Source organism: Ciconia boyciana, chromosome 1 (assembly GCF_034638445.1).
Source record: "Ciconia boyciana chromosome 1, ASM3463844v1, whole genome shotgun sequence".
NCBI lineage: Eukaryota > Metazoa > Chordata > Aves > Ciconiiformes > Ciconiidae > Ciconia > Ciconia boyciana.
This window is the reverse complement of record NC_132934.1, coordinates 63,007,709-63,033,551: the sequence shown is the minus strand read 5'-3', so window position 1 is coordinate 63,033,551 and position 25,843 is coordinate 63,007,709. Positions and strand designations below refer to the sequence as shown.

The 25,843-nt window shown below is 36.8% G+C and overlaps 1 protein-coding gene across 1 annotated transcript in view; it reads right to left on the bottom strand.

Moving 5' to 3' along the window:
• The window catches only part of IGF1 (insulin like growth factor 1), a 58,463-nt gene that overhangs the window by 32,091 nt on the left and 529 nt on the right, over positions 1-25,843 (bottom strand). The window contains exon 2 of the mRNA XM_072849491.1: positions 21,691-21,847. Within this exon, the coding sequence (XP_072705592.1) occupies positions 21,691-21,847 (157 nt within the window). The remainder of the gene's footprint in view (positions 1-21,690; positions 21,848-25,843) is intronic.

Genomic DNA, 25,843 nt, shown 5'->3' with positions numbered 1-25,843 from the left:
GTCAGTTTGCAGAGGTGAAGGCTGTCCAGCTGGCTTTAGATATTGCTGACCGAGAAAAGTGGCCAGCGCTCTATCTCTATACTGACTCATGGAGAGTGGCAAACGCCCTGTGGGGGTGGTTGCAGCAACGGAAGCAGAGCAACTGGCAGTGCAGAGGCAAATCCATCTGGGCTGCCGTGTTGTGGCAAGATATTGCTGCCTGGGTAGAGAACGTGGTTGTAAAAGTACATCACGTAGGTGCTCATGTACCCAAGAGTTGCGCCACTGAAGAACATCAAAACAACCAGCAGGTGGATCAGGCTGCTAAGATTGAAGTGACTCAGGTGGATCTGGACTGGCAACATAAGCGTGAATTATAGCTCAGTGGGCCCATGACACCTTAGGCCATCAAGGAAGAGATTCAACATATAGATGGGCTCTTGATTGGGGGTGGACTTGACCATGGACACTATTGCACAGGTTATCCATGAATGTGAAGCATGCGCTGCAATCAAGCAAGCCAAGCAGTTAAAGGCTCTCTGGTATGGAGGATGATGGCTGAAATAAAAATATGGGGAGGCCTGGCAGATTGATTATATCACACTCCCACAAACCCACCAAGGCAAGTGCTCTGTGCTTACAATGGTGGAAGCAACCACTGGATGGCTGGAAACATATCCTGTGCCCCATGCCACCATCCAGAACACTATCCTGGGCCTTGAAAAGCAAGTCTTATGGCGACAGGGAACCCCAGAAAGAATTGCATCAGGCAACGGGACTCATTTCCCAAACAACCTCAGGGACACCTGGGCCAAAGAGCATGGCATTGAGTGGGTATATCACATCCCCTATCATGCACCATCCTCCAGGAAAATCGAACGATACAATGGACTGTTAAAGACTACACTGAGAGCAATGGGTGGTGGGACGTTCAAACATCGGGATACACATTTAGCAAAGGCCACCTGGTTAGTTAACACTAGGTGATCTGCCAACTGAACTGGCCCTGCGCAATCAAAACTTTTATGTACTGTAGAGGGGGATAAAGTCCCTGTAGTGCACATAAAAAATGTGCTGGGGAAGACAGTCTGGGTTACCTCTGCTTTGGGCAAAGGCAACAACACCATTTGTGGGGTTGCTTTTGCTCAAGGACCTGGGTGCACTTGGTGAGGCACTTGGTGGGTAATGCGGAAGGATGGGGAAGTCCACTGTGTACCTCAAGGGGATTTGATTCTGGGTGAGAACAGCCAATGATTCAAACTGTATGACATTAATTGCTACGTAATACTATATGTCATTACTACTATAGTTGTTATATGACATATCAATGGTATTACAGTAAGAATCACCCAGATTAATGAAGAATGATTTTTGATGAAACCGAGCAAAGTGCAGAGGTGATAGAACCAGAATTGGCTTCAGCATACAACAATCCAACACCACACACCATCTCTCCTGCCCTGAAAGGCTGTTATGACAGATAAAACCCAAAGTCATGGACTAAATGAACTCAAAGGCCATTTTAGAGGGATGGCCCATAGACCAAGGGAATGATATCTGTGTGTATATATTAAAAGACAGGAAAAGCGGTGGTGATTAATTGAAATGTATTGGAAAGTATGGGACCTAGGCATGATGTAGATGGTATAGAATAAGGAGTGGATACTGTCCTGGTTTTGGCTGGGATAGAGTTAATTTTCTTCCTAGTAGCTGATATAGTGCTGTGTTTTGCATTTAGCATGAGAATAATGTGATAACACACTGGTGGTTTAGTTGTTGCTAAGCAGTGCTTATACTAAATCAAGGACTTTTCAGCTTCCCATGCTCTGCCAGGTGCACAAGAAGTTGGGACGGAGCATAGCCAGGACAGCTGACCCAAAGTGGCCAAAACAATATTCCATACCATATGATGTCATGCTCAGTATATAAACTGGGGGGAGTTGGCCAGAGGATAGCGATCACTGCTTGGGGACTGGCTGCATGTCGGTCAGTTGGTGGTGGGTGGTTGCATCACTTGGGTTTTTTTTCCCTGCATTTGTTTCTCTCTCTCTCTCTTGTTGTTTTCCTTTTCATTACTATTATTATTATTGTTGTTGTTGTTGTTGTCGTCGTCGTTATTGTTATTATGATTATTATTATTAGATTTTGTTTCAGTTATTAAACTGTTCTTGTCTCAACCTATGAGTTTTCTTACTTTTGCCTTTCCGATTCTTTTCCCCATCCCACCATGGGGGGAGGGTGAGCGAGCGACTGCGTGGTGCTTAGTTGCCGGCTGGGGTTAACCACGACACACCATAATATTGCCATTGACACTAATAGAGCAGGTAACAACACCTAAACTTCAGATTGCCTGATGCTTTCCAATATTAATCTCAGCCTTAACGTTGTTATAACTTAACCAAAACTTAACTGTCTGGGCTTCAGGTTTTGTGTACTGTGCATCTTTGGTAAGTTTTTGAGGTTTTTTGTTTTCTTCTTGTAAAGGAATGGGAGAGAGAAAGGTGCAGCTAAAACCATTGAGTCATTTCCTACAATAAGATTAGAAGCCACATGGTTTTGCCCCTATTAAAATGTAACCCCCTCTTCTCTGAAGTGTATGGCTGTTTTATTGAATAACCCTTGTGCTTCTGTCTTGTGAAAGTGGGATTTGAGGAGGAGGCAAAAAAGGAAATTACCTTGGTTCAGATATGTGCATTTGTGTCCTGCATGTGGAAATTCACCTAAAAGTTGCAAATTTCCAAGTTTCTGAGGTATTTATCAGTAAAGGTAGGTATAGGTATTTATCAGTCCAGTATAAGTATTTACCGGTTCAGTTCTCTGAAGAGTTGGGCTGCCGCAAGTGTTTTTCTTTTTATATTCCCCTCATTTCAAGGAGTTGTCATCTGGCAACTCTCCTGCTCTTTCGAATGGCTGCTATCATTTGTTACTGCTGCCATAACTGAACCTGATGTCTGATATTGACATTTTTGCATCTGAACATTGAGGCGAGGTTTCTCTTAAAAACCTTTTTTCTTGGACTCTACTGAGATTGAAGTTAAATGAGATGTGGCTACTTTGTGGTTAGGTGATCTGGTGTGGGTATTTCTATAGAGGTGCTTCACAATCTGCGCTAACCAGGACTGCAAGCTTGATACGTATATAGCTATTCTCTGACATGCCATTGCTAGTACACGGTGCAGTCACTGCCCAACCTAGATCTGGTAAGAAAAATTGGACACAGTTGCATGTGCTGTGCGTTTGTGAGAGGAGAACTGTCCTTGAAATCTGGTTCAAACATGATTCACCCTCAAAGGAATCAAAGTCCTAGTTCAGGTAAGGTAGCTGCCAAATACAGAACTTTATTAGCGACTTTTAAAGGCTCCTCTGTCTTAAATTATGTTTTCTTTTGATTCATTGTTTTTACCTCTTTCCAGATGAAATTTTTATGCCTTGCTTGTAACACCTTTCTCTCGTTGCTAATTCTCGCCTTCTTTTCTTCTGCATGCAATTCTGATGTATAATGACTGTTTTTAAAATAAATACACTAGAGTATTGACTCCTTTAAATTAATGATGGCTATCTCAAAGCTCAGACTAAGGGATTTTTTTTTCTATTGTTCCTGCCTTAAGAATACCGGAAACTTTTGAACAAAGTTTCTATTAAATTTGAAAGAGTAAAACTTTTCTCAACTGATTTTCCAAATCAAAATTACTTAGCAATTCTGAAAAATAATACCTTCACAGTTCATTAACACAGTATTGACCCAGAACTGACAGACATCCTACCTACAGGGAAGCCATTGACTTCAGGGAAGTTAATCTCATGGGAATATTGATAGGAACAGGGCTAGGAAAAGACTATGCAAGGCAAGTGCACTCTTCTCTGAGGCGACTCTTTTGATTTATTGCCTCATCTCTGTGTTAACATTGGCAGAATGTTGTGGAGAATGAAAAGAAATTGCTTACTAGGCTCTACCACTTTATTGAGAGGATGCAAGGAAAGTGGTGTGAAAAGTGGAGTGTGTGGGGAATTAGAGAGAGAGCACAGTTTTTTGTTGTTGGCAGATGTCTGCTAGGCTTCACCATTTTACTGGGGTGGTACAATTCAGTTGTTATGACACATCCAGGAAGAAAAACAGAAAACACGAGCTGGAGGCTTGGAGAAAATTAAATGATGATGACTCAGAACTTACACCCCAAAGTAAAATGAAGATTGAAATGCTGCACCAATTTGTTTAGCAGAGGAATCTGAAGCACACATGAAGAAATGAGCTTCCAATTTATTGAAGCTTTGACTGATCTTCAGATGAAGAGGGTAATATTAGAAAGCTAGTGTCAAGGTGAAAGGCAAGGATGATTACAGATAAACTGCAAGCTGAGCTTATGTTTTTGCTGCCATTCTCTCTTCAAAATATTCTTTTTGTTCAGTGTGTAGTCAGCCCCACATCTGCTTCTGCTGAAATCCAAGGAAAAGTGTTTCAGCGCTTAGAAGTGTTATTGTTTGACTCATTTGGCTGGGAGAATGAGTCTCAAGTAACCTATGAACTCTGTGCCATATACTTGCAGTAAGCAGAGGGCCTGCTGGGGTGATCTATTTAACTTGCCATTAAGTTTTATGTAACTGTTATAGTATTGTTTAAAAATGGTTTGAGGGATTCTCTGCAGCAATATGGCATACATTAACTTCTAGTTTGAAAGTAGTAGCCAATTTTTACCCCTTAAGTAAACAGATCTATTTTTATTGTATTTACTGAACTGTCTTCCTAAGTCTAATAGACTATTACCTATAATTTATTATCCTTACTGCAATGTGGCATTTTGCTTAAAACTTTAACCCTTCCGGTGGTTGAGTTAGATATGGGTGAGCTTTTAAAAAATAGTATTCGGATGGATCTGAATGGTTACCTGAATCGGAGGGTTTCAAAAGCATTTAAAAGGTGAATAAACATCATTGCCTCATTTTCACACATGGTGAAAGTAAGACAAATACAGATAAAATGGGTTTGTTCAAGGTTATGTAAGCTAGTTAGTCCTAGAGCTAGAAATAGTCATAGCCCTCCCAGCTGCTTTATTCTTTATCCATTGCCTATCTACAGAAGCACTTGATCTGTCCTCTGAAATACAAAAGGTGAGAGAAAGTTTACACCAATTAGGCTTCTCGTACTCGGAAGTCTTATTTCTGGATTCATGGATTGCACAGAAAGGGACTGTGTTAGCCACAATTGTGTACTGCTGGACTCATACATTTCAACATCTCACCATTTCTTTTTATGGGTGCAAAACTTATAAATAAATTTTCTGTACATATGAGAAATCAGTTAGCAACAAGATCATCTTATGCAGCATATCAAGAAATCAAGTAACTGTGGGTTTGATACTCTAAGTAATCTGTGTCCAGAATTCTTGTGCACTTCACGTAGCAGTTATAATTGCCAAGTGTTGAAAGACCAGATGGTGGTCCTGTTACTTTTTACCAGATAAATTCAGGTCCTTTTATCTTTGCCAAAGAAGCTGTAATTCAGTCTACCCCAGATGATGGTGTTGTATGGGGCATATCATCCCTTATCTTGTGAAAGCATAGCCTCAAAACTCATTGAATAGCATGCAGCCTACAGGGTATAGTAAGCCTTTATTTCATACTTTTATGCTTCATAAAGACAGTGTTAGTGGTCTCCCCAGTGGATTATCAAGAAGGAAATGGCTACATTACACCACTGCTGATGACTGTGATCACATAAAGGGACTATCAGTCCAACATAGTGCCTCTGGTTTACAGCTCCAATACACTGATATTCTAAAAGGACAGGTAAGAGATAACACCAGACACTCCCTACCGCAAGTCACTTGAGGCAAAGGGTACATGTCATTCCCTTTACTAGTACCTGGCAATACTGAATTCTGTTTATCACCAGCCACTTGGCAGCAAGAACTATTCCTGGTCAGTGCTTTGCTGCTGCCCTGCACAGCAGCTGCTCTGGAATTTCTGCAGCTCACAGAAATGAGGCAATTTCTGTCACTCCAGTGAGAGCAGAAAGAAGCTAATAATTCTTTGGAAGCGTGCTTAGGTTTGAAGAAAAGGAGAAGAGGATTACATTCCCAGTTTCTGTTACATGCTCTTCTCCGTTGCTTATAGTTGATGGGCCTAACCTATACTAAGTTAATTTGGACTGATAGACCATTTACTCAGCAGTTTGGGAGTACCATGCTATTTTTTGGCTGCATGTATTTAGGTGCATCGTGGCCCATTTGTAACATAGAAGCTGAAGTTATTGTCATCCATTAAAATGATCAGGATTAGCTCTCTTACCAGACTATATCACTATGAGTTATATTGGTGATGAAACATGTGCTTACTGTGTCTGTTGTCTGAATTCAAGCTTCCAGTGTTAACATTGGCTTAACAAGCTTTACATTTTCTTTTCCCCTTATTTAAAAAATATAAAGAGCTCGTATTTCAAACTAAATCTCCTGAATTGGACTTTATTTAACATCTGACACAGCTGAGATTTTAAGCCGCTGAATGCACATATAACGCATTTTAAAAAATGACATTGCTATGGTTATGAGTTACACAACAACATGATGTCAGCCCTCTGATTGGTGTCATGGTATTTAGCAATGCCACTTGGACAGGAAAGTTCACACACAGAAGCCTGTCCAGCAGTTCTAAGAATTTTATATCTTTTGAAGTATTCAATATATTTCTTTATGTGTTGAAGCACTGACCTTCCAAACCCTTGTTTTTATTTTCCAGCAATCTCAGTGAACTTGGGGTCATTGGATTGCGTGCTTTCTCACTGGCTGCACTGAAATCAAGCAGCCATCAGCTAAGTTACTATAGTTTAAATGTGTCTAAAAAGAATTCAAAGCAGTACTTTGAAACAGCATTATGACTCTGCTTTCAACAAGGCATAAGGATATAACGCAAAACAAAGAGGTAGAGGTGGTTCAAAGAAAAGGTGGATTTTCGGTAATGGCTCAAAATGAGAAACAATGGGACTTTCAGATTTCAACTGCCTACTTCAGACACAAGTTTTCTGCGATTATAGTTGTTTCAGCAAGAAAACAATCTACTGTTGATACAAATTAGGTCTTAGTTTTCCAACACATCTCTCCATCTCCTGAGACTATAGGGAAATAGCAAAATGAAAACTTTATCAAAATATTATCAATCTATAGTGACAATATGGCTATGATAGCCTATCAGTACCTTTGTCTGAAAAAAGACGAATTAAGGCCAGTTAGGATGGAATTGACCGTGAAATTCATATTTATCTGTTGTTGTTCAGAACAGTTTTCCAAGTGTTGCATACAATATGGTGATGCAGAGTGGGGAAAGCAGGAAAAAAACCCAAATTGACTTATAAAGTGGCTTTTTATTTAGTAGATTACTGTCCATTGCCAACAAAGCTTGGTATGTGAAAAATGTGTTTTTACAGTGACTGTTGAGAAATGCACTGGTGGTCTCTGGTAACACTCACATCATAAAATTACTTGAATGAATTCTCATCCAGTTGGTAGTTTCAGTTGACTACCCATGAATGGATAAGCCTAATTTATGTTGTCATTACTGAAGACAGGAAATTACTTATTCCAGCTGAAGGTTTAGCATGCAACTCTGAGAGGTGTTTACACAACCACAGTACTTCATGAACTTTTTGTGAACAGATATAGGACTTTTCTCTACCACCTTTCATGAGCTTCTTCATTAGCTGAAAAGGAAAATAAATGTTTTCATGTTCTTTCTTAATTATTTTTAGCCTTTTCATCTAAAATCAGGTCTCTTGACCAAGAGATTTCAATCATTTAAAATTTTAAATGATTCTGCACTGAATTCTATTTATCACCAGCTACTTGGCAACAAAAACTATTCCTGGTCAGTGCTTTGCTGCTGCCCTGCACAGCAGCTGCTCTGGAATTTCTGCAGCTTGCAGGGATGAGGTAATTTCTGTCACTCCAATGAAAGCAGAAAGAGGCTAATGATTTTTTTGAAAGGTGCTTAGATGTGAACAAAAAGAGAGGACGATTACATTGCTTTTGTTTCTAGCTCTCTTGGCAGAAATGCTTTGTTAGCTCAGGTAGGATAGGCTATATGCTGAAGCCACTTTTGAGCGAGCAGCACACTTGCAGCTGCATGTTTTAAAATCTGCTTTTGCCTTTTTGCTTCAGTTTCCCCTGTATAAAGGGAAGGTACTACTTCACTGTATCTCTAGGTTAAATTAATTGACATTTGTATTCTGTTTTGAACATACAAAGTATAGCAGAAATGTTAAAATTACTTTGCAAAAAAAATCCTTGCCATCTCCAGTTGGATATGCAATTACTAGGGAAAAAAAACTTATAAATGCTCAGAGAAACAGACAAGTTCCTTGGAAACTGTAGGGTGTAATGTATTTGTCTGAGTGCTGCAATCAAATACTTCTATGATGAGCACTCTAGAGGAGTTTATGAGGAAAATATTAATTCATATTATCTGCAGTGTTTGGATCTTGGAAGTCAATAGGGCATGAGACCACCCATTACATAGTGGAGACAGAATAAATATTTGAATGATTTTTTCCTTCTCCCAAGAAGTGTGCATCCTGCATAACTAAGGATACAATTTTTTGTTAAAGACTGTAGTCATTTAGTGATGGACTGTATCATAATGTAAAACTGATTGGCCTGTGACCAAAATTAAGGCTAATATTCCCTGATTTTGAGGGATTCTTAAGACCACAGCTTAAGTCACTAGTTCTTTCATTAAGCTCTTCTGTTTCAGTTGCAGCACATCTTTAAAAAATGTGTTTAATTCATACATTCCTGCATTATTTGTGGTTACAGAAACTACTACTTTTTAATAAAACCTGCAGATTCTCTTACTCCTTGTATTACAATGTATTTAGAATTACTGCAGTAAATTTAGGTGCTGTCAGATAGACTCATTGCAGTGGAGACTAGGTCTAAGTCATAAGTACATGAAATTCCAAAATAAGACATCTTAAAGAAGTTTGAGAGATTTTTAATTATATTTTTCTGGTCAGAATACAAAGAAAACAATAAAATATGTGTTGTCTCCAACTTCCTGCAATGATTATAATTTTTCTCATGTTTGATCTTTATCCTGTATTGTTTGTGGTCCATGCTTAGGCTTTGGCATCTTGCAAATGAGGTTAGTGAAAGGTAGCATTTACAGTACTTATTAACCACTGTCTGTTCCAGAATGCCTCTTAGAATATTTATTCAAATTCAGCCTTCATTATTTTTAGCTCACTTGGGAAATTATTAGCTTTCATCTGATGCCTCACATATTTATGCTAGAAATAAGAAGATTTCATACTAAGCGTATTAGTACGTTTAACGTCAGAAAGGAAGCCAAATCATTATACCAATTCTTATTTTGAAGAGCTTTTAATAGTGATAGCTCTTTCACAAGTAGTCAATAAGGTCCATAAGCAAAATTTAGACAAGTAGCTAAGGACCCTGACTCGTATTTCCGAAGATATTGAGGTGGCTAAAAACACAGGCATATGCCTGGAAGGGTTTTAAAAAAAACCTGCCTAGGACCACCTATCATTGATTTCAGTGGAAATTAGATACATGACTGCTTTTGAAAAATCTCTTGAGTGTCCATCTGCCTCTTCAGTGCCTAAAAAACATTGAAATCTGTCTCATATGCCTTTAGGAGCCTCCAAGGTCTCACTGACTTTTCATGAGACTTGTACTAATTTTTTAAAATAAATTAACACTTCTAAAAAGTTAGTGTTCAGCTTTTTAGATGTAGCCATCTACCTGCCACAAAATCAAGACCAATTTAGGCACTTCAGGAAACACTTATGTATGAAGAATTGATAATTTTTAATAGTTTGTGCCATGAATGGTAATGAACTTTAAAATACACTACAAACCTTTCAGGCTGGTTTGAATGAATGTTAAAAATGAGGAGTTTTTTGATATGCAAGTACCCTTTTCAAATTAGGCACAAGTAGTGTCTGTTGATTGCTCAAAAGAGCCTCTATTTGCTATATTTATAATACAGAAGGAAAAATATCAGAAGTTCAGCTTGTAGTTCTTAGGAAAAACAGATGACTAGTTAGAAACCAGTGGGAATCCAGTCAAGGGAAAATATTTGTGGTGCAACGATACTTATGGCCAAAAGACCTAGGAAAATCAATGATCAATGTTTTCTTTAGTGAGCATAGAGAATTCCTCCAATTAACTCACACTATCCTCACTGCACTGAGCCAAAGCCAATTGAAGTTAACAGATAATCTTGAGTAAGTATCCACGGACTCCTGGTTATGGATTATGAAGTGAAGAAACTCCTAGACAGGGCCAGCCTGGATTATTAACACCACTATTTTCCCCTTCTTTGGTATCATCTTTGTCCCTTCTTTATTATATTACATATCAGCTTTTCCTTGACAATGTCTCTCTTTTCTCTGCCATATGGAAGTGTAGATACACACTTTTTTTTAATATTATATCCTAAAAAACCCCAGCTATGGCACTCCTACTTGTTTCTTAATTCAAAGATAATAGTTTTGCATTCAAAATGTGTTGCAGGTTATTTGATTCTTGATGGGAGGTTCAAGCCTGATTTATTAAAAAAATTTTCTCTTTTTTCACAGATCTGAGCTTCATCTGTTTCATATGAAAGTATAAATTTCTATTTGAAAAGAGCAGCAGACAATAAGAATATCACCACTTATGAATTCTGCCCATTTTATTAGTCTTCATCTTAGTGATAACAGGAAATAGTTATCTTTTATTGCATCAACTCCTACTGCTTTCAAAAAATAAAATGACTATGTAACAAAAATTATAGTAGTTGACTTAACACCATTAGAGCTGCAGTTGTAGAATTTCATTCCATTGTTTGCAAAAAGAAAGATAAGGGCCAAATTCTACAAAAATATCTTCCTATTGTTTTTTAAATTACCATATTATCTTGACCACTCCACTTTTTGAAATGATTGTATCTTGGGATAGCTATATTAAATCTGCTGTATCTAATTCCTGAGATAATGGTGGAACTCTACAAGTGTATGAAAATCATTCATGTGAGGATCTCATACAAGATCACCCTTCATGACTTTTAAATGCAGAAGTCACTACATAATTGTGAAGTGAGAGAATGTTGTGGAAACACTACCCTAATTTCTACCCCATTTCCCTAAAGCCAGACCAACTGGCAATGGTACAATGCAGAATATTAAGAGTAGCCTGAAATAAGCTGATTGTATACATATTTATTCATAGCAAATATAAACAATCCTTTCTGGTTTTCAGTGCTGTACTCTGCTTCAAAACAATACAGCTACTGAAAAAGGTTTGCCAAGATCTGAACAACCTAAAGTACAGTTCCTAGCCCCCATAGCTGGCTTGGAAATTTTAACTACTGCAATTACTGTTCCCTGCAAAGGGATCACTTTAGAGAAGTGGAATGGAATACGGTTATCTTTGTTCTGTACTGTTTCTATATTGCCTTGGATGAAGGAAGGAACTTAAGCAAGGATGGTGAGGGACTTCGTGCTGTTGATTCAACTCATTGAATGGCTAACAACCTCAGGCAGGGTTCTGTCGTACTTCAGTCATATTATTGCTTTTATAGATGAGCTCATTAGGTCAGCAGTAGCTATTTTTTAAGTCTTCAAATTGCCTGAGTATCTCAAAACTGTATGCCTGTTGCACCAATGAGTATCTCAAGACTGTACTTGAGCATCATTCTGTGTCCTCTCCATGATGATACTTTATGGCACAGTATTCTAACAGAGAAAATGCTTCTTTCATGATGTCTGATATTTAGATGTCACTCTAGGTTTTAAATATTGTTATTGCCTCAATTTCTTAAAAAACTGCCGGGCCATGTATATTCATAGGAATAGAAATGAATCTGTGTGAACAGCAGTGTAAGAAATTGCTTCATTATTTATGCATGGATAAGTGCACCTTGTCTCATTATGCAGGAATAAAACATGAAGGAGTGTTACTTATTATGGCACGTAAGAGTATATTCTATCTATTATATCAAGAAAGAAAAGGTAGATAAGCTTTTCCCTTCTACTTCTACTGTCTCAGAGCGGAGTGCTTTCTCCAACAGGATTCACACTTAGTCAGGCTAAGGCCTGGGAGTTCTTGGAGGCCAAAGGAGCAACTCTATCTGACGTTACCTGCATAAAGCACATTCTGGGTCTTTGCTTAACTGTGTTATACCATGGCAGCTAAAATAAGCTTGGATTTGCTTTGATCTGAAATGCAGTCTGTATGCGTGCATCCTTATCTCTACATTGAAGTTCACTGTGTGGTTTTAAATAGATTAATCCCACCAAAATTTAGGCTCTTAATGGAGGGTCCTTACTCAACTGGCTTAACTGACTTAAGGATACAATTGCCATAGCTTCCTTGCTTAATTCAGTGGAGAAAGAAAAGTAATTCCTACAGGATATTCAGAACAATGAGAGCTCTGAAAGTTTCTTGCTCCTCTCACTGACTGTAGAATGAGCTTGAGCAGGCCCCTAACTCCGATACCTCATTTAAGTGCCCAAAAGTAGATAGAATGAATCTGAACCAGAATCTCCTTGTGTATATTGGATCAAGCTCTGTTTAGTCTTTATCATTCAGAAGGTTCAGTCTGTATGTGGATAAATGAAAATGATGTTTGTCGCAGATTGTCTGTCTAGAAATAACTGAATTTAAAAGTCTTTTGTCTGAAAAGAGGTGAAAGGAACAATACAGTCAACCACACAAAATACAAATGAGAGCTTTTCTAATAATCTATCCTTCTTTATATGAATCATGGAGGTATAATAACATCAGCTATTCTTCCTAAACCTCTACCCTCCCTTGAAAAAAAGAACTCCCCCCCCCACCAAAAAACATCAGTAAGGAATACTTTGATAATACTGAATTCCAAAATGTAAGTAGGGTCATAATGCAAATTATTTCAGTAGTACCTCTGTTTTCATTGACTGCCCATTGATTTAGAGTAAAATGCCAGAAACAATTAGAAAAAACAGAAGTGTTCTAAAAGCAAATATATATGGTGTTTTTGCATTTAATCTTAGCTATATATTTCAGGAATAAACATGGCTTTTATTCAGGACATGTATTTGCCAATAATACATCTGATTAAACTAGGAAAATTAGACATACTATCAGTAGCTTGCTCCCAAATTACACAAGAAGAAATTAGATACATTTTCAGTAGCTTGCTCTCAAATCTCTTCAGTCTATGAGTCACCAGATTCTTCCTGCCAAACTAAATATGTCTGTGAAAGGCTGGAAACTTTAATGGAAAGAAACATAAAACTTGAAATACGTAGGAAAAACTAAGTTTTTTCATGGAAGACCTGTTGACTAGTAATTCAGGAATTCAGGGGATGTAGAAACAGATTATTACATCTTACTTGTCTACAGAAGTTTTGAGGTATGAAACGTACTCAATTTAAACCTGCTATGTTAACCTAAAATAGATGTCCTTATTAGCTTTCATATAACTTAAAGCAATCAATGAAGACTTACAAAAAGAAGTTGTAAAAACTTCGTTATAATAGTAGAAGCTCTTATCCAGTCATTTTGATGGGGCTGAGTTAAAAGAAAACTTCAGTATAGTTAATGTAAGTCTGAAAAAAATCCCTCTGTTGTAAATTGTATTTATTATACATAGTACCACACAGCCATCAAAGCTAATTATGAATGTACTCATCTTTTTAAATCCACAACCATAATGACACCTTCTCTACCATTTTCCCCACAATACTTATACTTTTTCTACCTTTGCGTAAGCCACACATTTAAAAATATTATTTAGAATACAGACTTGTTGTGAAATACAGAGTTTGTGTGTGTAATTTAAGCTTTGGCTTAAGAGATGGCTGTGAATTAACATTCTTTTGAAGTCAAAACAATTTTCAGTAGTATTTAATTGCCTTAGAAGTTCCTGTTTATAGGAGCTGGGGTGTTACTTAAGTGCTTACTTGTTTGGAGATAGAAATAGTTAATAAGTATTGCTAGAATATTTATTTTCATAAAGAAAACAGTTTTGTTCACAGAGCTGGATTGAGTCAGAATGATCTGAGCCAACCTCTTCTTTTTTCTGCATACTCAGCCTTGTGTAAATTTCTGCCCAACACACAAAGACACAAACGCTATAAACAAATAGTTCTGTATCAAAAATTTCATATAGTTTCAGGTTTGGGCGTGAGCCATAATTTCCTAATGGAGCTACTTATCAGGACACTTTCCCTGCTTCCACACTTTTATGGACACATAAGGAAGCAGAAGGGTCTGCTGTCTGGAGGCATTCTCTTACTCTAGAACAGTTATATTACATAGATGGGAAAACTGAGATCACAGCTGAATTTGAAAAGTCAGATGGGAAGGATATAAATATGCTGGAGACTCAGGGGGAAAAAAAAAAAAAAGAGAGAGAGACATGAGCCCTAAATTGTTTCTTTGATAAAAGGAAGCTATTTCAGTTTTCACTACCAAAGGATTTAACATGAGGTAAGAAAACAGCTTCCACTCTGTCTTGTAAGAGCAAGAACATTGAAAACATATTAAATTTGACTGTACATGGGATTCAATCAGAAAATACAGCAAGTATCTCAGATTTGTGCCTGATTTTGTAGGAATTTAAGTTTACTAAGGAATTCAAAGCAGTTTTCTAAGGAATTCTCAAACCAATTTACCAGGAATTGGCATTGGAGAGGCAATCAGAAAATTTAACCTAAAAGTTGCTCAGATAAAATTGACAAGTTAAGCTCACTTATGTAATTTGTCTAATACTTAAGTCTGAAAAGAAGATAGCATTTGACTTTTCTTGCTTTGATACAGTAAGAAAAGCAATTTATCCTATTATTCTCAAAGTTACATGTTAACCAGTGTCTGAGGTACAGCCTTTTGGTTGAAATAAACATTTAGTATTTAACTGGATCCAATTTTTTAAACTTTTACTTACAGTGACAATGCAGAATTTTCTATAAGTTGGAGTGACCCTCCAAAGGCTATGGATGTGTTAAAATTCTTGTTCTCAGAACCTCATTCACTGATGCAAACATGAAATATGCCTGTCATTACTTAACAATTAGACCCAGTACTTGGGCTATATCTTGTGTAATGATTTTGCATTAAATGCACCACAAAGAAAGCATGAATTAATGGCTTTTTCTTCTTTTTGACATGGAAGTTCCTGTGGTTATTACCAGAGATAAGTTTAGCATAAATTCTTCAATAAGTATACATTTGTTGTATTTCTTTTGTCTTGATTTCTAGACTAAGAAATGACTTAACTGTTGATTACCCCTTTCATTTGTTGTCATATTTTTGAACAATTAAGATTGTATCATAGGGAAATATTGACATTTGGGTATGGTTTAATAAACAAGTTCAGATCCATTCTTTTTTAGCAAAGCCCTGAAATGAAAATGGCTTTAAGTCGCTATTTGATTTTCAGTGAAGTGAGAGGGTTTGAAACATGCATAAGAGCTGAAGTGCTGAATAAGCTCTAGAGAAATGGCTGTATGAACTTCCTTTGTTGAATGAGCACTCTGTATAGATTGCCCTAGATGCTCAAGCAGTTAATGCAAGAGGTTTTAATCAAGAGACTGTGTGGTTCTGCTAAACTGAATAATTTGCTTTGCGACTCTTGCTGCTGTTGATCAAATATTGCAAATGCATTATTAATTCCAGAATAAATGAAGAGATCCATATGCAAAGGTTTTGGCCAATTGCATAAAGCATATGCCAGAATTGAAGTCAGTGAAGGGTTTTTCTTGGTATTTAAGATTCAGTGGAAAAGTAAGAGGGGCAGCTATGCCAAGAATTAATGTTGATCTTGCCAAATGCTTCTTTGAGTGACTTTATCCAACATGAGACTAAACAATGTATTAAATACACATATAGCAGTTAGGGAATCAAATGTCAAATAACAGCTTTCTGCTATTTGAGACCAAATTTGAAACTTGGTCTAATGCATAGATAAAGGCAAACATCATAAAAAGCATTAGCATCTCTAACATCTAACAGCGAATAAGGACACACGTAAGTTGAACTTCTGGAGAAACTGTACTTCTTTGGTTTTGGTAGTAGACACTTTTTGCAGAGATGTTTCTTGCTGAAATTTTGATCAATGGCTTGCTTCCAGTCATGTCATTAAAATTATCATTACTACTACAGTCCCTTTTAATGAAAAGGTTGAAAAATTATTAAATCCTTGCCAACCAGAGAACTAGCTGCAGAGAAGACCTGTTTGCAGAGTCTAAATGTAATGTGTTTTAAAGGCTAATTCCTCCTAGACTCACTGTGTGATCCATGGAGAAAGAAGGCGGAACCTCTCTCTCTGTTATTAAAGAGGTAACTTAAGAAGATTAACCTCACTGAACTAAGGTTAGCCTTTATGAACACTTCCTAGCCTTTCTTAATGTGGTAAAAAAGGACAAAATTCTTTACAATACTGGCTTATTTTCAGAGAACTACCTCAATGATTACTACCAGGGGCAACAGAACACATACCAAACTTATGTATCAGTTATTTGACTATACAGTGATACCATTCCAGAAGCCAGAGCTGTCTTTTTTCTTACAAAGGTATATCAGTAACTGTGCCTAGAGTCCTGGTTCCCTGAGCACTGACCCTGCACACCTGGCTAAAGCACATCTTAGCTCCTTTCTAGGCTAGTTTTCCTGTAAGAAGTAAGGGACCTGGGGATAAAGATTGAGGAATACACTCAAATCTTCCATGGATACAGGATTTGGACATGAATGGGGCATGCAGCCAGACCAAGGAACTTAAAAACACTCTCAGATCTTGCTGTGTGAACATAGCCAAGATGACCAGCATTTCTTTGCAAAGATTTGTAAGACTGTCACTGACACCACAGGCTGTGTGTGTCCACGGCAGATTTTCAGCATGCCTCTCCTGGGCTTGTAACATTAACATTCCTTTCAATCAGGGACACAGAGAGTGTGATGACTCATAGCTCCTACAGGTATGGAGTAGTTAAAGAGTGCCATGCCATCTCTTGTAATTATGTTGATAGGTTTGACAGGCCTAGAAACTTTAATAACACCTTAAAAGCAGACTTCCTGAAGTAAACAAGAAGCTGTTAACTAAAGGGAAATGGAAGAAGCAAAACATAATTGCCTATTGCTATGCCCCTTATTTCCTCCTTTGTAAGGCAGCAATTCCTCAATATATACCTTAGTTCTACAAAGCAATGAGATCTAATGACAGCTCTGATTACCCAAAATTATGTTCACTGTCTTATCCTGTTTTTCTGATTATTATAAACCAATAGTCTTATGTTGAGCACAGCCGGGGATATTCCCAAGGACAACACGTAATTCTGACTTAGTGGAAAAAAATGTAGTAAAAATCTGTAATGATTCTCCACAAAGCAGCTGACACAGGAAGCATTAGTCTGGATACCAGAAAAGCCTATCTTTTATGGGATTCACTCTTTTACATATGGAAGCATGTGCTAGATCATTCTCCATTCTCTGAAGAATATCAGAAGAACTCCACTGTGTCAGGTATCTAAATTCAGCTCCTTCTCTTCTATGCCAGTGACACTTCAGAAGATTCACCATAAGCTCAAAGCAGTTTTTTTAACAGAAAAAGGGTGTTTTTTTAATTCATGAAATTGTTTGCCATGGTTTCAAATAAATATTGCCATCTAACTTAGGATTTAGAAATTAGAATTATCGAAATTGTCTAAGGAAATAAGAAAGCTATTTCTTTACTGGCACTTGTGCGTATTGTTAGCCAAACTGGTATCCATTTATTGGAAAAGGAAAAGGTATATTTTCAAAGGAGAAGAAACTAGATAAAAAAGAATATAGCATTTGCTCCTTAGAGCAAACTACATTTGCTTTCCTTTCTCATGGTAGTAATAGTCCTCAGGAAAAAACATGAGCAAGAATGAATGATTGACCATCAAATTCAACTTGTACGAAGAAAAAAAAAAATCTCTTTTTTTAATTAATCTACAAAGTAAATTCCTGTGATAAGACTAGACTATTTAAGCAAAATTTCCCCCCTCCTGGGCTATCGATTCTGTAAGTTTCCTGTAATTTGTCCTTTCAGTTTTTCCAACATTCTCTGCCCTCAGCATTGTTTTGTAATAGCAGTGGCATGGTAGACCTTTCTAAGCATTAAAATTCAAATGAACATAGCAGCCATCCCACTTTGCTTCATGTTTGTTGAATCCAGAGGTTTTGAGGCTAGAGAAACATTAATTGAGAAGAGTTGTGTCTAAGTGTAGCCACTTCTGTAGCTGTGGCCAGGCTCTTTGTTGGCTTCTCCTAACACAAGCTAGTACACAGGAACGTGAGTGGCAGAAGTTCTGCTAGAGAGGTGTTGCTAGATAAAAGGTGGCAACAAACTGCTCTTCACTGGTGAATCATGGGAGAGAAAAAGCTGTCCAAGAAGTAGCCAGTGCTGGCTGGGGTTCAATGTGACCAAAGGAAAAAGCAGATGCTCTATTTTGGGATTTGTGCAGTGTTCTCCCCTAAAAAAACTTTAAGAAATGCTCCTTGCCAGTCTACCTCATGAAGAAAGGGTGTGGTAGAAACCACATTTGACTTCCTCTTGAAGTCAATACTTTTCTTCGTGTGTAGTAAGCAGTTGGGACATCTCTTCAGAAGCTGTAAAGAATTTCCTTTTATAGCTAGAAAGTTGGGCAGACTAGACTATATAAAGGAAATTTTTTTCTTCCAGTCCTAGCCGTAGATATAGCCTTGTGGTTGTGGAGTACAGAGTTTCAACAGAAAGCAGCTCAATTATTTCTATCTTCATTTCCACCCACAATTCCCAAGGAATAGTCAGAAGCTTTGACCTTGAATCTGAACCAGCAGTTCCACCTCACCCAAAAGGTATTCTTTATATTTGGAGTCTCTAGTGAAATACAGAATGATGGAAGAAAAACCTTCCCTCACAGCTATTTCCTGTGCAAGTTTAAGGCAAACATTACCATTGATTATACTTTATATAAAAGAACCAGAATATGAGAATAGAAGGCTTAAAATACAATTTAAATTGACATCCTCTTCACAATAAAAGAAAAAAGTTCACTGGATTTTTACTTCTGCAAATGATGTGGCATTCTTAAAAAGTCCCAAGAAATGGAGTGACATTTTAAACTTCCAATAATATGCTGCATTATGTAGTACATTTCAAATGAGGATCTCAAGTTGTTTTAGCAATGTTACTGGATTTACTTTTATATAGGTCTATATTTTAGATTAAACACTAACAAATAAGAGGGAGAAGGCTAAAACAGATTAAACTGCTGCCTCATGAATCAGAAGCAGTCAGGTAGAGGACACATACTACTTAGCATCCAAGGGCCACATATCAACTTCATAAAATTCCTGTTGAATGTTGCAATTGCAGTCTGCTGATTACAATAGTCCAAGACTTTCCTAAAACAGGGTGGTCATTCTTTAGTAAAACCTCCCACAGTCTTCCATACAAAATAAGGAAGACCTTTATGGTGTCAACAGTTACATTGTTTCAAGTGAAAACTCAGAATGTAAGAAAACAACAAAGAAAACTAGAGAGAAAGTCTGTACTGCCAGCAGATAAAACTCAAGATTGCAAGGGTAAAGATCTCCTTTAAAACTTCAGAAACCCATCCTGGTATTTTAAAGTAAGGATGATCTAGCTTAGGGAATGTAGAGATTTGAAACAGATTGTGCAACCTTAGAATAACTGAGATTGAAAACAAAGAGAGTTATTGCTGATGATTAGCATTTCACATGTCCTCTTACCTTGAGGAACACAAAGAGTACACATAACAGTAAGTCTGATTGCTTGGCAGTAACAGCCACTCTTGTGGTAAGCAAGTGTGATAGTTCTCTGAACAAGCAGCAAACATGTTTCTGGGAGAGGAATGACTGGTAAAACGCCTAAGGTACATGCACACTAAAAAAAACCATGCTATGCTGTTCTAAGGATGCAGTACATAGTCTCATTGTTTCTTGGTGCAGAAACAGGAGGGGGAGATGAAAATCTTCCTTTACATTCCTTCCAGCCACGAAGAGAAAGTATTTGTAGGACACTCAAATAGCTCCTTAAGTGTAAAACTTAGCTGTTGATAGATGTAACAGATTTTGATGTTCAAATGAGCACATAAAGAGTTCGTAGAAAAATGTAAATTCCTTTATGAGAGATTCCAGTATTTTTAATATTGTGTTTAGCACCAGAATACTAAGTTAAACACCACCCTAGAACAGATGCTCATTAACGATAGCTAAAGTATTAAATACAGAAAAGAAGGGTTCTTTAGTGAATTACTTTACATATATGATACTAAGGCTCCCAGTTTCAAACGTAAACTTTAATAGAAAGTGCCAAGAAGGTAGTGAAAATGTCTGCAGCTTGTATGTTGAGGAAATCAGCATTTTATGTAAATTAAAGGTGCAAGAATCTGGATTTCCCTAAGTCTGTTTTTATTGCAAGCAAGGAGAAAAATATTGAAAACAATAACTGCATGAATAGAAATGAATAGGAATGGGGTGGATAAGATCAGAAAAACAAAAGTGATAGCTTAGAAAGCAAGAATTATTAGGATAAAATGAGGATTATAAAAGTAAAAAAAAAAGAAAAGCTAGACCTCACAAAGAATATAAAAATAAATAGAAAAAACCCTCTTCAGTTAATTTCTTGTCTTCATAGCCTAACCACCCATATTTCCTGTTCTTAGTTATATTCTTGTTTGGAAAGATAACTGCTGCCCTGAAGGAGAGGTAACTTCAGACAAGAACTTCAGACAAGCACATATAATTATTAAAAGTAAACATTAGCTCCAGAGGCTCTGAAAGCACAAATTCCTCCATGTTTTGAATAAATATATTAATGAATAAATTCAGAATGCATATACTCCTAGCTAAAAGTTTCATTATCTTTATGTTATTTGAGTAGCAAATAGCTGAAAATTAGAAATAGATTTCTATTATTTACAGGTTGTGTATTTCTTGATCTTGACAGCACTTGTAAGAAGGTACTAAGATAAAAGAGTTACTTATCTAACTACTCCAGCTTTGCACAATCTAAAACACAGCAAAGGAAAAATATTGTGATGTTCAGTTCCAAAGTGTAGGCCTTGCTCCAAAAAGTTATTTGAGTACTAACATATCCACACTATTGCAGACTTAATTTTATCTGTTGTCTGTACTGGTGTTAATCTTTATTATCTCAATATGAATGAATTTTCCGTCACCTGCATTTAACTGACGAAGCATGTGGATACTTGGATGTGGTAACTTTCTGCTTGTTGCCTTCCAGCTTTTATTTTTTTCAAACCAGATGTTGAAGCTTAGTGTATTTTTAATATGATACAATGTGTACGTAAACTGTTTATGAGTAGTCTGACACAACAGGTACATGCAGATTTGCCTCATGAATATCTTGGGTCTAGTATGTGCTTTCATTCATTTAATTTCAGTTGCAGGTCAGCAGAAAGCAGTAATATAGCAGGTGGAATAGCAGCAGCTGGAAAGCAGTTAAAAACAATAACGTATCTGAAAAGGAAAATTTGTCAGAAAATCAGAGAGGCTGAACACAGGCACATCTTTATTTTTTACTGAGACTTCATGGTCACTGAAGACTTGGGCATCTCCAAGACAGAGGATACTAGTCATACTTGGCAGCCTGGTTTCATCATTTCTCAAGCTCACTTAGAGCAGTTGCAAACTTCAATGGATTACATGGAAAAGTTTAGCAGTTGAATGAAAGAAGGGGTTGACTTACTGAAGTAAAAGCCTCTGTCTCCACACACGAACTGAAGAGCATCAACCAGCTCAGCACCACAGAGTGTTTCTGGGCCAGCAGCAGCAGAACTGGTTAAGGTAAGCAAACACAGGCCAAGGTAGAAGAAATGAATGTAGGACACAGTGTGCATCTTCACCTGCCAAGGAAGCAAAAGCAGTGTCAAAATTTCCCAACAGAGTCCTAAATAAAATGACTCCTGCACCCTTGTGAGTTGAGAATGCATATGCACTGTAATTTGTCAGACAATAAACACAATATCAGGAAATGCCTCACCATAATTTTGCAACTGTCTACATATTCTAGTCCATGTATTTTCTAAACTGATTACTTCCTCTGGTGAATATTCTTTCACATTCACACGTAGTTAGAGAACCTTGTAGTAACTATGATTTATCGTTGCTCCTGAAAGAGGAGGATATGGAAGAGTGCAATAGACAGGCAAAAGGAAGCCTAGAATAATAAGAGTAAGGAAGACTAGACAACCTTGAATTTGAGACCAGACAGGCTAAGAGGGAATATGACAGTTGCCTGCCAATGTACTGTGGGAGGTGGAGGTGGCATATGACAGAGAAGAGCTATTTAAACTAAAGAACAGCACTGGCACGAGAATAAATGTCTGTAAACTGGACGGAAGGAAATTTGGCTCAGCAGGAAAAGGGCTCATAATTAGTACTCCATGGTCCTCCATCCACCTTAAAAAGGGAAATACCAGGACAAAACAAAAGAAGTTTCAAAGTAGAGCTTGCCAAAGTTACAGAAGAGTTATGTGGGACCTTCCATAGCAGAGGACCACATTCAATGACTTTTACAGTCCTCTGTTACTAGCAAGATAACATTTGGAAGCGTTCAAGAAATTAAGAAGAGCACTAGTGGGAGTGTTAAGGATTTGTATTTTTACTTGATGGAAGCAGCTATACTTTCACTGACCTCCATCGTATCCTCTTAGTCAGGTTTGGCTATGAGGTATACACAGAGGTGATAATTCTTTTCTCATTTACATTTGGTTACAAACTATCTTTTTCCTGGACTTATGATTGAAGAAAGGCCAATCCTCAATGGGTGTAAATTTGCACCATTCTCTTTATGCTCTTCCTTTTATATCAATTTATATCAACCAAAGATCTTACCCAACATGTCAAAGAAGATAGCATTATTTTTTTAAAATACTAGGAAAAGCTATTTATATTTAGTAACAGGACAGTGAAGAATGTGCTTAATGCATATTCTGAACTGATTTAGATCACTTGCCAAAAATGTTAGTTTCAACAGATGTAAATCTGCATTTAATTTCATTCTCTTTTAAGGTTAACTTTAGTATTGCAGTCAGGTAAGAAGTTACAAATCTTTCTTGCACATACAGTTAACCTTGGCTTAAAACTGCTTTGTATTAGCAGACTAGTGCAAAGTAATTGGAGTAAAATGATTGATTTTCCCTAAAGTTTCTTTCAGGGTTTCAGGGACCATTTAATCTTATTTTTTCACTGAACTTTTGAAAAACCAATGAAATTGTCTATTATCTGCTCATATGGGATCTGATCCAGTGGGGTATTGAGCCTTCTCTAGTCAATAATTTTTAAGAATTCTTATTTTCTTGGCAAGGGATCTTAGCACCTTGCGGGATGAATCCCCTATTTCAACTTAAGTCAAAGCTGAGTAAGACACAAATCTATAAATAAGTCAGACGTTATCCCCCTTTTTTTCCTGATATTTCCACTGTGAAAATAATGAACAAATCTAAATCCCATGATATATCATAAAAAGAATGAATAATTGTTTCCTATTCACGAGAGTCTTTAGCCAACTTTGCCATGCAAAAACCAACAAGCTTTAATGCATGGATATGACTTCAATGGCAGATGGAGGAAGATCAGATCATAAATGAATGATGATAACATGAGGCATTATTTCCTGTAATGATTCCATATCTTAACAACATCAATTTCTTTTTTCCCTTGCCATATTTTTGAATTTGTAAGATAAATGTGATGCACCTGCAGTTTAAGATGGTTCCCAGTTCTGAGGAGGTAAAGCAGAAAGCTGTTTAGCACACCGCCTCAGAAGTCTGAAAGACATTACAAATACAAGAACATTATGTATTTAACAATTTGTTCTTGTATAACATTTGGGCCAGAAATAAACATAAATCTTAGACATTTAACAATTTTGTATTTTTCAAGACTTTTCAGCTGGGTTGCATTTTCAGATAAATATCAGCACTGAACTACAACAAAACAGATTATCTACTGTTTTTCCTTTAGTGGAAGCCAAAAAGGCTGCACAGTATAAACCACAGAGAATTTCTTACTTTATCTCCAAATTTAAAAACAGTCAAGAACTTTCAAACAAGTAAAAAGTTTGGGGAAAAGAAAACAGACTCACATGTTTCTAGGGCCCAATCAATTATTTGTTAAATTAAGTGCTATTTCATCAAAACTAATTCCAAAGCATAGTTTAACTTTACTTCATCATTTTAATTAAACGTAACATTAGTTGAGTCAATATGTTTGTGATAAAATCAAAGTTCCCATTTATGTCTGAGGGGAATATTCTTAAGAAAATACAGACTTGTAATCCAATATTGCTTCAGGTTCTTTACAAACAGGCAGGGTGCTTGCAATGTCCCCAATTTGACTAGAAAGTTGAGAGTTTAAAAGAAAACGCATTGGCATGTGGGTGGGGTTTATTGAAGCATCTAATTACATTTTGAAATTGAATACAGGTTCAGGATGAGCCTGGTTAAGCACTTCTTTTAGTTGCATAGAATGACTGACTGTATTTTCACAGCTGGAATTTCCTCTTTTTTCAGTAAAATAACCAGCTTTTGCTGCATTCCTCTTTTAATAGTCCAGAAGAGTGGCACCACAGAGGAATGTCATATATGAACACTCTACATCTCTTTTACTTCTTAATTCTTCTATGTAAGTCCTCTTTGTCTAACAAACTATCAGTTGGCACAAGTTGTGCATAAGAATTTTTCACCTGCTTGGTCATTTTAATAACATATAAGAACATCTACAATAAGTATGAATATCTTGAAGGGGGCAACATTTTTATGGATAGTATATGCTATAGAAAAAAAAATCAAGAGTTATATTCAAAATTACATTTTGCTGTATAGATGTTGGACCTGATTACCAAGCCATAGAAGTATGTAATTAGTATGTAATAACAGTATTCACTAATAATTATTATATAAATAAAGCATATATACTCTGGAATGGATCAAGGTTTAAATACTGCTAACTTTGATTAAAGAATCTGGGCTACATCCTAACCTAAATCAATATGTTCCATTGATTCCAAGGAAGCTTGGCAGGATGCACCAGCTGAGGAACTAGCACATTACTTTTATGTCTCTTAGTGCCTTGCTCAATTCTTAAAAAAAATCATCTTCATCTTCCAAGTATATTGAAAGGGATGCCCATTTATACATTAAGAGAATGGTTTCATCCATTGCAATTACAGACCTCCTCTTTTGAATCACATTAAGGAATGAGATGTGTGTTTTAAGTGTAAGACACTCTAAAAAAAATAATTAGGCCCTAAACAATTAAAACAGGAGAATTCTGTCAACTGCATAAGTGTCCTTGCAACATATTAATGCAAAAAAGTTCTTGAAGGATATAAATTTGCTGATAATGGAAAGTTGAACTAGGGCCAATTGAGAGAAACAGAGGTCAATGTACCTACTGAAGCCAAATTTACTTAAAGGCAGTTTATATTAATGTGTAGAAATTATAGGGTCATAACATGAAACTCCACATGCAAACTTTCCTGAAACAGCCCTCCCTACAAGGGAAAACTTGGAGATGAACATGTAGGGGAATTTCCATTTTCTTTATGTACAATTGCTTAAGCTATACAAATATGCAAGGTCAGCAAGAGTCGCAGCTGGCTTCTAATGTAGAAAACAAACTGAACTTCACATTTACTTTTAATTTATGAAAGCAAAAAACAAGTAAATGCTACAATGCTGCCAGAAAATTGCTGCAGTGACAACATCCCTTAAAAGTTTCCCTGTGAAAGCATGAACATTTTATCTACAATTGTGTATAATAAAACTGCAGAAACTTTAAATGTGAATAATACCTTTTTTCCTATAAAACCCTGCACCTGCAGAAAATAGCTAAAA